This window comes from Onychostoma macrolepis, chromosome 02 (genome assembly GCF_012432095.1).
Source record: "Onychostoma macrolepis isolate SWU-2019 chromosome 02, ASM1243209v1, whole genome shotgun sequence".
Lineage (NCBI taxonomy): Eukaryota > Metazoa > Chordata > Actinopteri > Cypriniformes > Cyprinidae > Onychostoma > Onychostoma macrolepis.
Window position 1 is genome coordinate 34687089 of NC_081156.1, and position 13574 is coordinate 34700662.

The following is a 13574-nucleotide window of genomic DNA, read 5'->3' on the forward strand; positions in this document are numbered from 1 at the left end:
TATTCAATTGCTTCATCATAATCAGAGATGTGAAGCTCACCTGAGCGTTACATATGGCCGTGTCCGTCTCCACCCAGACCAGACAGCATCTGCGGATCTCCTGTGACCTTCTCCTCCTCTCTCCTCTTCAGACACGCAGCCTTCGGGTTCAGATTACGCTCTGAGCAAAACAGCCATTCAGATCAGATATTAATGTCTGTTTAACGTCAGACTGCAGAGTGATGAAGAAGCTCCAGTCAAACATGTATAATGAAGGAAGAGCAGGTGGGAGGAAGAAAGCACGTGATTTACTTCAGTTACTGTGAAGAACATGTCTGGCTCATAATTCATCCCAAAAACAACGAATTACTGTACTAACACACATATTCTCAATACTGCAATGTGACACATGAGACATACTTGTACTGTATTTTTAACTTTTATATATATTTTATTATTTTTATACATTGTATTTTTATATATTATGCAATTAAAATGATTATATTATATAATTATTATATAACGTGTAAAAAAAAAAAAAAACATTTGTTATATGCTATAATATACAATATAATAAACAATAGTTATACTATACATTTTATTCTATACACAATTTTTATAATACATTATAAAATTAAAATTTAATGTAATTTTTTATAACAATATATGTAAATATGCTATAATATAATACATGTTATTCTATACTCTATATTTTTATATTATATAATGTAAATTTAATATGAATATTTTATATAACAAAACATCATATAGAAAATGATCATTACAGGTATTAATAAATCAGGGTATTTATTGTTTTATCACTATTTTAGGGTTGCTCTTTTTGATTTTATTATTATAATACAATTTTTATATTTTATTCATTTTTATATATCTATAATATTATATCATTTAAATTATATTAATATAAAACTATTATAATATATTAACATTTTGCAATATTTATAACAAAAGATATATTTTATTTGATTATTTTTTTATCTATTTGATTTTTAATGTATTTATACCTCAGGTAACACTATTTATTCATATTAAAAAGTAAAGGGAATATAATGACAATTACCTTTAAGAATAATGAGAACTGGGAAAAATAAAAAAAAGAGAATTTATTTTTTTAAACATTTATTATAAAATAATTAGAATTCACCAGGAAAGCACCTTTAGTTTTCATGAAATGCCACAAATTGTAATGGTTAATTAACAAAACCAATAGTATCGTAGCCTGATTGCTTCACCATGGTAATACCATAGTTTTTAGACATATACTGTGGTAATACCATGCTTCTTTATTTTTGGGTGAAATATGATCTAGACATGTTTTTGTGACATTAACCCTAACATATTTAGTTGCTCCAATCATAACCAGCTCAAATCACAACTTTAAAATGAAGGATTGATAGGAAAGGCTGTTAATGTGGAAGAAGTTGTGCAGAAAGATGCTAAAGGTGAGCATCACAAACACACAGCAGCAGTCGAAGCGAGGAAAGAGACGCGGCTCTCAGCAGCAGCAGAAGCGGTGTGTGTGTGTGCGTGTGTGTGTGTCTGCTGACTCTCGGCAGGACGGTGGCGGCTCAGAGGGCTTGGTCCTACCTCGCACCTGTCTCTCCAGGCCCAGGATGACCTGCACGGCCTGCTGGAGGATGATGAGTTTAGTCTGAGCCTTGTCGCTCTTCAGGTGCAGCTGCACCATGCGGCCGAGCTCCCTGAAGGCCTCGTTAATGTCGCGCACTCGCACCCGCTCCCGAGCGTTATTGGCCATGCGCCGCTCACGCTCACGCTGCTCCTTCTCCTCCACCGTCAGACACTCCTCCGACACGCTGCTGCCAGGGGCGACCGGCGCTCGTTAGTCATTTAGCTTCTCGTTAAGTTCATTCTACAACTAAATCAACTGTCTCTGCTTCATTAGGTTTAAAAGAACCATACTACTCAACTACTAAGGACTACAGAAGAACCTGTTAATTGCAGTAAATTTGTTCCAAATGGTTCTTTAGTGTGTGTGTATGCATGTATATGTGTGTGTGTGTGTGTGTGTAATATATATATGCGTGTGTGTCTGTATGCGTGTATGTATGCATGTGTATATGTATATGTGTGTGTGTGTGTGTGAGAGAGATTACATATAAAATGTATATTTAAAATTATGATTTATATAATAAAATAAATAATTTATATATTTATAAATATATATATATACACACATTTGTATTGTATATTTTACATATATAATCTTAAATCATAATTTTGGATATAAATGATATACAATGTATGTAATTAATTGATGTAATGCATATTATTATTATTATATAATTTATGTTATTATAATTCATTGTATATTTTATTATAATTTTCATTATATAAACCATAATTTTAAATATGAATTATATATAATACATAATTTATACACACACACACGCATAAACACACACACACACATTATATTAATTATTTTTAATTATCAATATATATTTTTCATAATATATTACCAACTATCATTATAACAATATTTTATTTTTCATTATAATTATATAAATTATAATTTTACAAAAATTATAAATATGACTATACTTTTTACACTGTAATTACCATTTTATTAAATGCATATATATATATATATATATATATAAATAAATAATTTAAATATTCTTAAATATAGGTACTAATAATTAAAAAAAAAAAAAAATTATATATATATAATTTTTTTTTTTTTTCACTAAAGAAAATTTCCACAATGTTCCCTGCAGAACCCTAGTGTCATTAATCCTGTTTTACATGTTAAACAATACACAGGTATTTAAGATGTTTTCAAAAGCAGAAACAAATGCTGCATTTTAAATTCCATAACAACTTGAAGTGGTCTTGAACCGATTAAACCAGTTAAAACCGCACTGATTCCAGTTAAACGAGGGTTGCAGAGAGGGATCCAGTGGCGGTGCAGAGAGGAGAGCGGGACGCGACCGATCCGGAGCATCTTTCTTTCATTGTGACCGGACACGCAATTTCAAAGCAGACACAGCCGCTCGCTACGCATTAGAGTGTCAGTGGCTTTCAGGAGGCCTGTGGGATCTGCCGCGGAGCGAAAGAGCGCAAGACGAGAGGACAGCAAGATGAGAGAGATGCACCGTCTGCCAAGAACCGAACAGAAACACACACTGCCACTGAGAGAGCCAGACAGAAGACAGGATGAGGTGAATGCGACTGTCTCATCGTAAACGCATCCCGCTGCTGAGATGCATTTATGCAGCATGAGACTAAAAACCACTGCGGCCATCTGCAAAGAAAAGGGCTGAAGAACAGATGGAGAGATGGGTAAAAAGAAAAACAACCTGGCGAACAGAGGGTTAAACATGACATGCAAGCATTAATCAGACCATTACAATCTGAAGCGAGTAAAACGTTAAGGAAGAAACACAAAAGAACGAGTCCGTCTCTTCTAATCTGCGGGGTTAATGCCTGCGGAAAAAGCGTTTGACAGCGGATCGGAGGGGTTACGGACATGCAACAGTCAAATTGGGGAAAAAAGAAAACCATAAGGTGTATGAACACAGATTTAAAAAGGATTGAACAACTAGAAAGAAAAACAGAAGCATAGATGATGTCCACTGTGGAAATCAGGATGGTTGCATGCATTATGCATAAAGGGCTGCATTCATACTAGTCTTGAAGGAATAATCAGAATGCCATCATTTACTCAACCCTCATGTGTGAGGTTCTTTTGTGGAAATTAACTGGGAACAGATACCGCAAAAATGACAAAAAAGCACCATAAAGTAGTCCATGCGACTATTGCACATCATTTCAAGTCTTCTGAAGACAAATGAATGTGTTTTATGAAGAAATCGACTGAAATGTAACCCTTTATTCAATGAAAATCTCTTTGTGCATGTGTTTATTTATACTTGTCGCACCAAGATGCGTTTGCACAAGGGTTATTAATGTTAACTAAAATGAAAACTACTAAAAATATTTTTGAAATGATCAAAATTGTATTTAAGTTGAATTCAATTGAAATAAAATATTAGATGAAAAACAAACAAAGAAAATCAGAAATGCTGCTGACAACTAACTGAATAAGTTAAAATTACTAAAACTACTGGAAATAAAAAAATTAAAGAAAAACTAAAATTGAAAGTTATAACGTAAATATATAAAAAACTAATAAATATGACAAAGCTAAAAAATACTATAAGTTAAACTAAAATTAAGAGGAACAATGAAAACTGAAAATATAAAATAAATATTATATATATATATATATATATATATATATATATATATATATATATATATATATATATATATATTTATTATATAAATAAAAATATAAAACCTCTAATAGCATATAAAAAAGCCTAAATAACACTGGTTTACACCAAGTTTGATGTCAATGACACCAAAGTTGTTTCTTTAGTGTTGTGGAGCAAATAAGCTACAGCAGATGGGAAAGATTGTCAATAAACAGACTTAAGCCACACCAAGCCGACGGTCGGCCGTCGATAAGCCTCTGTAGGGCTAGTTTGTTTGGTGTGTGAACTGTGACCCTGCAGCACAAAAGCAGTCATAAGTAGCACAGGTATATTTGTAGCAATAGCCAACAATACATATGGGTCAAAATGATTGATTTCTCTTTTATGCCAAAAAAGCATTAGGATATTAAAGTGCCCCTATTATGGATTTTTGAAAATTACCTTTCATGCAGTGAGCTCTAAGTGAATGAAAACATCCTGCAAAGTTTTAAATCTGAAAGTGCACCGTGTATAAAGTTATTGTCTCTCAAAAGAAAGAGTCGACTCTGAATCATTGAAATGAGTCGTTGAGGTCAACATGAAACATTAGCATATTGCCGGCCCACTTGTTGGTCTTTTGGTGTTGGTCTGAATGAAAATGCAAATGAATTTTTTGCCACTAGGTGCCACTTTTGGAGCATTAAAATAGCAGTTTCACTGCACTTACAAACACTGCTTTATCAGGTTTACAGGCGAGATGAAATGAAAATGAGACCAATCGGACCAATCACCGCAGATTAGCGTCACGCAAAGGAGGGGTTTGGAAAAATGAATCACTGAGCGAATCGTTTGGGAGTCGTTGAGCAAGTAAGGTAAAAATAAATGCATATTATAAGACAATGAAAGTGTTTTTTGACCTTGCATGCATGTCAACCTGTTGTTGGGGACTCCCAAAACCAAAATATGAACATTTCATTACCCATAATAGGGGCACTTTAAGTAAAGATCATGTTCCATGAAGATATTTTGCTAATTTCTTACTGTAAACATACCAAATTAAATTTTTGATTAGTAATATGCATTGCTAAGAACTTCATTTGGACAACTTTAAAGGTGATTTTTTCAATATTTCGATTTTTTTGCACCCTCAGATTCCAGATCTTCAAATAGTTGTATCCAAATATTGTCCTATCCTAACAAACCATACATCAATGGAAAGATTATTTATTCAGCATTCAGATAATGTATAAATCTCAACTTAAAAAAAATTGACCCTTATGACTGGTTTTGTGGTCCAGGGTCCCAATTAGCGTCAGGGCCGTCGGCGCAAGTGAGAGCTCTGATCGGATGCTCAGTTTAGCGAACGAGTCCGTGCAGGAGAATTAAAGCAAAAGCAATGAAAACGAGTAAGTAAATGAAGGCGGCACAGACAGAAGGCTGCTCTAATTTTACGTTATCTTTCCCAAGCATTCCAATATGTCAATATTTTCATACCAACATGAGCCATTTAAAATTAAGAAGGTTATCAACATAACTGATATTCAAAATGGTAAGCCAGGGCTGCTTTGTTTACATTTCGTGTATCTGCATACATCTCGTGCAACCTTGTTTCGGTTTCTCCTTTTAAATGACGAATATATACTATAGATAGCTGCTAATATAGACAGCTAATTCCTCTCATGCAGGCACAGAACACGTGTTAGTTTGCAGTCACCGCTGGCTTTTGTCGCCGCTAGTTCTTTGAAGTCAGCATGGTGTGTCCCAGGCTTTAAAGCCATGTCTGTTTCCCAAACAAAACATAAGACTTAAAAAGAAGGAATATGGTGCACAAGACATTTGGGATACTCTTATGATGCTTTTTTTTTGGGGTGACGGTCATTGTACATTCACTCTAACATCCTTCAAAACTTTCCTAGAGTGAGTAAATGTCAATTTACATTTATACCTTTAACTATTCTAACTAGCTTTAATCTGAGGCTGTTAGTTGCATGAATCTTGCAAGCAGGTGAGATGAACAGAAAACAGGAAGGGACGAGTGCTAAACATGAAATGACAGACAGAAACACATGCACAGTTACAGAAAGTGCAGACAGTCCCACAATCACCCTAAACAGACACCTGTGTGGGCCGCGGGGAGGCAGGAGGCTTACGCAACATACTACATAATGCATGTCAAAAGAATTACCACCTAGATAAATTAATAACTTACATATTTTATTAATATATATTTACATTTGAAAAACCTAAGATACTATTAAAAGGCAATATTCTTGAGTTTAATGCAACTCGGCTGTTGTCAGGGTGTTGCTAGGCTGTTTCTAGGGCTTATTTTAAGGCAAGACACCACATGTGAATAGCGTAAAACAACTAATAGATTTCATCATACTCCCCAGTTGATTACTTACATCAAGTTTTCTGAAATGTTATTTTTAAATACGCAAATGAGGCATTATCTAATTAAAGATGCACTAATTTGCATAAATTTTCCTGAACATTGGATAAAGCCAGGTTCAAAATTCTAGTTTGATTTTGTTGACATATTAGAGTTAAAGGTTTATACAGAGGGGATTTTGGATTTCTCTTTTTATCACTCCAAAAATCAGAAAATACTGTCAACAGACAGAAAATGACATTTTCACCATGTTTTTAGGAATAAAATTTTCTGTAAATCAGTGTGAATGATATATGAACAAACCCCTCTGTAAAATCCTTTAGAATATAGATAGGAATACAACCCTAAGTTTTGGTGCATGTAAGTGCTGCTGAAGTGCAGAAAAAATCCCTCAAAGCCTTTAAACATAAGCATTTTCGCCATGTTTTAGGAATAAAATGTTATATAAATTAATGTGAATGATATATGAACAAACCCCTCTGTAAAATCCTTTAGAATATAGATAGGAATACAACCCTAAGTTTTGGTGCATGTAAGTGCTGCTGAAGTGGAGAAAAAAATCCCTCAAAGCCTTTAAAGATAAGCATTTTCGCCATGTTTTAGGAATAAAATGTTATATAAATAAATGTGAATGATATATGAACAAACGCCTCAGTAAAAACCTTCAGAATATAGAGAGGAATAAGACCCTAAGTTTTGGTGTATGTAAGTGCTGCTAAAGTGGAGAAAAAAAAACTTTAAAAAATATATTTTGTAATTAAAATCTATAGACACAAAAGTTTGATAAAATAAACAGTCAAATGTGTATTTCACATGTTTTCCTTCCACTAGTCTGAAACGCATTATGAAAAGCCAAATGGCCCAAAATCTCAAAACCAACAAGTGAATTTTTGCTTGTAGTGTCTTGCCTTAAAATAATTTTACTTGTATTGAACCTAGATGCATTTGCATTTATCCATCACGCATTTAATATCTCCAATCAACAAATCCGTCCTCCTCCCCTTGCACCCATTCAGGTGTCTCAACCACAGACGAATCTCTGCGGTGTCTGAGCACTGATCGGAGGTCAGCCGCACACACTGACCTCGCACTTGCTGCTCCAGGTTGAGAATAACGTTTACGGCCTGGTGAAGGACGAGCAGTTTGGTCTGAGGTTTCTCATTGTTCATGTGCAGCTGGCACATGCGGCCCAGCTCTTTGAAGGCCTCGTTGATGTCGCGAACGCGCAAACGCTCACGGGCGTTATTGGCCACGCGCCGCTCTTTCTCCCGCTCCGCCTTCACCTCAATCGGCAAGTCCTCATCATCGGCATCCTCGTCTTGACTTCATGGGTCAGAGGAACAAAGGGGTGAGAGGGGTTACAGGCAAAACAATCAGGGCACACTGACAGGGAACGACGTGTACCTCACGTCAAGGTTTTAAAATGGACCAATCAGAAGCTGCTGGAGGTGGGAATGTCGAGTATATTGATTGTTTACTGATGCAACTTAACTAGCAGTCAAAAGTTTGGAATAATTATGACTTTTTAAAAGAAGAAGTTTCTTCTGCTCAACAAGGCTCAATTTATTTGACCAAAAATACAGTAATATTGTGAAATATTATTGCAATTTAAAAAGTGTTTTCTATGTGAATATATTGTAAAATGTAATTTATTGCTGCGATCAAAGCTGAATTTTCACACGATCACACGATCCTTCAGAAATCATCCTAATATGCTGATTTGCTGCTCAAGAAACAACAGTACATGCTGCTTATTTTTGTAGAAATCATGATACACTATCAGTCAAAAGTTTGGGGTAAATGAAATTAAGGAAAAATATATCGAAGTCATTTATAATGTTACAAAAGATTTCCATTTCAAATAAATGCTGTTCTTTTGAACTTTCTATTCATCTGTGAATCCTGAAAAATAAAACGTATCACGGTTTCCACAGAAATATTGTGCAGCACAACTGTTTTCAATACTGATAATAATCAGAAATGCTTCTTGAGCAGCAAATCAGCATATTAGAATGATTTCTGAAGGATCACGTGACACTGAAGACTGGAGTAATGATGCTGAAAATACAGCGCTGCATCACAGAAATACATTACATTTCAACTTATATTCACATAGAAAAGTTATTTTAAATTGCAATAATATTTCACAACATTATTGTTTTTTGGTCAAATAAATGCAGCCTTGGCGAGTATAAGAGACATTTAAAAAAATCTTAATTATTCCAAACTTTTGACCAGTACTGTATATGTATTTCTCCTGGGATTAAATGAAGGTTTGCGGGGCGGCAAGTACCTCGTTCGTGTGTGGCTTTTTCCGTCTTTCTTCTCATCCTCTGATTTATCTGCAATAGACAGGTTTTCATCATCTTCCTTATCTTCCCGCTTTACATCGGAGCTGGATGAGTGAGAGGAGTGAGGCAGAGAAAGACCTGACAGACAAAAACAAGTTGAGATTAGCAACAGAAAATGCTGATGACACTGTGCGACAACAGCACTGTGAAATCATCCTGTAATTCTTTAAAGGTGATGTGTTTGATTTCTGGATGTTAAAATTAGACTCATAAATGTTGAACATTCATGCATTTGGCCGATGCTTTCATCCAAAGCCACTTGCAATGCATTCAAGGTATGCATTTTATCAGTTCATGCATTCCCTGAGAACCGAACCTATGAACTTAGCGTTTCTAGCACCATGTTTGAGCTTCAGAAATACTTTATATGTCTGAAAAGCATGCATGATACAAAAACATTTTGCATGCTTGTCTGCTAAAATACCTGCACAAAGCACATCATTTATGAATCTCAATCAATCAAATGTCATGAAATGAGCATTAAAACTCAAAGAGCAGCACTGACTGGTAAAGGCGTCGGACTGGGAAGTGGGCGGGGCCTGATGGGGGGCATGGTGTCCCTGCAGCAGAGCACTGGACTGTGGTAAACCTGCAGCATCATCACTGTGATTTGACATCTATAGGAAAGAGCAGGAGACAGTTAATACACGCTGATAGTGTGCACTCATCTGCCTTCTCACTCCACATGAGCTGTTCTGAGAGTCACTTTACTAGCATTTCACCATTTAAGAAAACAATCATCAGATACACAAAGAAACTCAAATGCCTTTACTACAACCTGCCAAAATAAAAGTACAGTTAAATTACTATTGTACAGTGGAATGTACTTCTCAACGTAATAAAAAGTAATACCATTTATTTAAACATTTTTAAGGAGTATCACAGAGTTTTTGTTGTTTTGATTTAAACAGTAAATGTATGTTATTTGCCCAAGAAAAGAATGAAATTATTCAAATTTCATTTGATTACATTTTTAAAGACTGTTGAAGTTTTATGCATTCATTTGTTTACCAATATTTTTGATAATAAATTTGTATAAAATCAAAACAAACACATCATTTCTGGGGTGGGGAGGATTCAAAAGCATTATTATTGTCACAATTTTAATAAATTTTTTAAATTGTTGAAGTTCTATGATTTCAATTGATTAAACATCCTTTTTGATTATTAAAATTTTAATAAACAATTAAAAAACAGAAACGGAAAATGCTGGAATTCAAAATGTAAGAACAGATCATTTACAATTAAACACCCAAAACGCTTCAACTGACTTAAAACATTATAAACAATACATTCAAATTGTCAATATTTAGTCATTACATTTTGTCTTGCTGAATGGCAAAATTAAATTTCGTTTTGATGGCAGTTAATTGTTTTGACAGTTCTCAACTAAATGTAGTGAAATGTGTCTAATCTCCATTTCATAGGGCACTTTTATTGTTACAAATGTAACAAATTATTAAACTGTTTAATGCATTCATTTGATTACCACCATTTTTGATAATAAATTTGTATTAAATCATAAAACACAATACAGAAAAATGTAAACTTGACAAGACTGAAAAAATTATGCACAAATTATTAGGGCACTATTAGTGTTAAATTTTTAATAAATCAATAAGGATGTCTAATTATCTGAATTCATAACAGTTTAAAAATTTTATTATTTATAAAACATTTATTTAAACCATTAAAAAATTAACAATCTGTGAAAAAATAAAACTTAATTTTGGAGCAAAAAAACAAAAAAGGCCTTAAAACACGTCATTTTAGACAGAGGGTCAGAATGAGGGTTGAAAATAATAATTTTACCAAATACTTATTTATTTTTGTGTGCAAAAAATTTCATTAAGATAAATAAAAATGCATGCTAATAAATCCATGCCATTACCAAATAATAACTCCATGTCATGACCCCTTAAAACAAAATTCATATTATAATGCTTGACTTGATCTGTACTTTCAGATATTTAAAAAAACTGTGCCATTTTACAAACATAAGCTCTCTCTCTATTATATATATATATTAAGGGAATTTGGGCTTTGTTTTCCCTCCTATTTATATTTCTGTGAAACAGGAAGCCAAGCTGGATAATTTCACGTTCATAATCACCCTGGAGTGCTCAAAATTGTGAATATGAATGGGAATATATTTCAGAGATATTTTACTCATAAGAATTTCTAGGGGTGCCAATAATTGTGTCCAACGTGTATTTGAGAAAAACATTTATTTCATAATGATATTTCCCCCCATTTAAAATTCTTATTACCCAATGAAAGGTTAGATTTTTGTGAATTTTTAAAATAAAAGATCAAAAGGATTAACAATGAAGATTCATTTTCACAGCCTTCTTTGATCATATTTACCAAGGGTGCCGATATTTTTGGCCATGACTGTACTTATTTTTTTGGTGCAAAAAACTTTATTAACACTGTAAGTAAACCTCAAGGAACATATTAAAATAATTTTAAAAAACATATGACGCCTTTAAAAAAAAATAACCCCTAGCTCATTGGGGTTGGAAACACTCACCAGGCCTGGCAGACGGCTGGCGAGCCCGAAGGCCTGACTGATGGAGCCCAGGGCCGCTGCACCGGCCGGATGTCCAGAGACGGCTGCGCTCAGTAAACTGTGCATGTCTGCACCCACTGCATGACGACTCAACACATGCAGCGCTTCACCCAGACGGTCGTCCATCTTAGTCTGCAAAAACCACAAATCACTCAAGCTGCCAAAGTTCATCAAATGCACAACGAAACAGTTTGCAACAGAGATTTGGCAATCAACGTTATTTCTGTGAGCCTTAAAGACGAAAGGGGCAAAAGTTAATTATGACAATTTGTTCTCTCAAATGCAGAACACATTTTTATCAACGGATTAGACATTTCTATAAATGTAGTTCAAAACCATTATAATACAATACAAAACATTTTAATTTTGCTGTTCAGGAGTGTTATTTTAATATCATTGAGATGGTATCATTAAATATTTTTAAATCAGTTATCATCTATATATTTTCCGTTTTCATTAGAGATGTAAAGTTTCATTCATTTTTCATAAAGTTTTTTTTTTTTTTTAAATACATGTCTATATAGTTTTCATTAAATTTATTTCAGTTTTAGTTATTTTCGTACATCAAGGTAAACTAAATTAAAATGAGAAATGTTGCCATGGAAACTAGCCGAAATAAAAAGTTATTAACATTTTGTTTTATACCAGTTAATGTTTATTTTATTTCAAGTAACAAAAATGTTTTTATAATGGGTTTTATTTTTAACTATAAAAGCCTGGTTCAGCACAACAAAATGGTTCAACACACTGAACTTTATAAAAAAAAAAACAGTGACAAAATTTGAAAGTACTGTTTATATAATATATTGCGTAAATTGGTGCATTCTGAAACCACAGTGAAAGTTAACACACTCCTGAAAAGAGTCTTAAGACCAAAGGAAACATTACAAGTATTCGCATTCCGCGCTGGTGGATTGTAATCAGGGTGTAAGCACTGCTTCAAAATGCCAAAAGAAGAAACAGGAGCAAGAGACAAAATAGACAATTTATTGAAAACTGCATTTAAACTCAAACAGGCTGATCAAAAGTTTAAGACCACAGCCTTAAAAAGTTAAAAATACAGCTTTCATGTCATTGTCCTTCAGGCAGTCACACTGTCATGATCTCCTGATGGCAAAGACAAAAAGGCTTTCTGTGTTTGAACGTGGCAGGATTGTTGAGACGCACATCGCTACCGAGGTTGGAAGCAGTAAGAGAGTCATTTTACATTTCTTAAAAGATCCTGAGAGTTATGGGACAAACAAAAAGTCAAGTGGTAGACCCCAAAACATGCAGGATGGTTCAAAAGAGCGACGTTATTCTCCTGGAAGAGGTTCTTCATCAGGTGGGTGTTGTGAACCGCAGCGCCGTCCTGTAGAAAGACCCAGTCATCACCACACAGACGAGGGTCCTCAGTCAAGAGGGATGCCTGCTGCAGCACGTCCACATAGCCTACAGATCCATTATCCCATCAAAGGAAAAAGCACCCCGGATCACGATGGAGCCGCGTAGAAAACATCTCCAGTGGGATCTCCTTGTCGTGCCAGTGACGTTGGAAGCCATCAGGACCATCCACGTTAAATTTCTCTCATCAGAGAATTAAACTTTCTTCCACCTTTCAGTGTCCCATGTTTGGTGCTCCCTTGCAAATTCCAAACAGGCAAGTTTGTGGCGTGGGACGTGACCTTTAAAGACGTTTTCTGTTCTTGAAGCCCTTCTCTGGCAGATGCCGTCTTATGGTTATTGGGCTGCAGTCAGCATCAGTAAGGGCCTTAATCTGGGTCGAGGATCAGGTCGAGGATCTTGGGATCTACCACTCGACTAGTTTGTCCCATAACTCTCAGGATCTTTTAAGAAATGTAAAATGACTCTCTTACTGCTTCCAACCTCGGTAGCGATGTGCGGCTCAACAATCCTGCCACGTTCAAACACAGAAAGCCTTTTTGTCTTTGCCATCAGGAGCTCATGACAGTGTGACTGCCTGAAGGACAATAACATGAAAGCCATATTTTTGCACAGATTTTAACTTAAGGCTATGGTCTTAAACTTTTTAAGTTTAA

The 13574-nt window shown here is 34.7% G+C and overlaps 1 protein-coding gene across 2 annotated transcripts in view; it reads right to left on the bottom strand.

Moving 5' to 3' along the window:
• The window catches only part of tcf3a (transcription factor 3a), a 49451-nt gene that overhangs the window by 3955 nt on the left and 31922 nt on the right, over positions 1-13574 (bottom strand). Inside the window, exons 15-19 of one of the 2 annotated variants that reach the window (XM_058795886.1) lie at positions 11497-11667; positions 9469-9580; positions 8906-9041; positions 1588-1817; positions 41-160 (exon numbers count right to left, since the gene is read on the bottom strand). In XM_058795886.1, coding sequence (XP_058651869.1) covers positions 48-160; positions 1588-1817; positions 8906-9041; positions 9469-9580; positions 11497-11667 — 762 coding nt within the window. In that variant the 3' untranslated portion in view covers positions 41-47. Of the gene's footprint in view, positions 1-40; positions 161-1587; positions 1818-7696; positions 7936-8905; positions 9042-9468; positions 9581-11496; positions 11668-13574 lie in introns of both variants that reach the window. The other variant, XM_058795876.1, reaches the window with a different exon arrangement.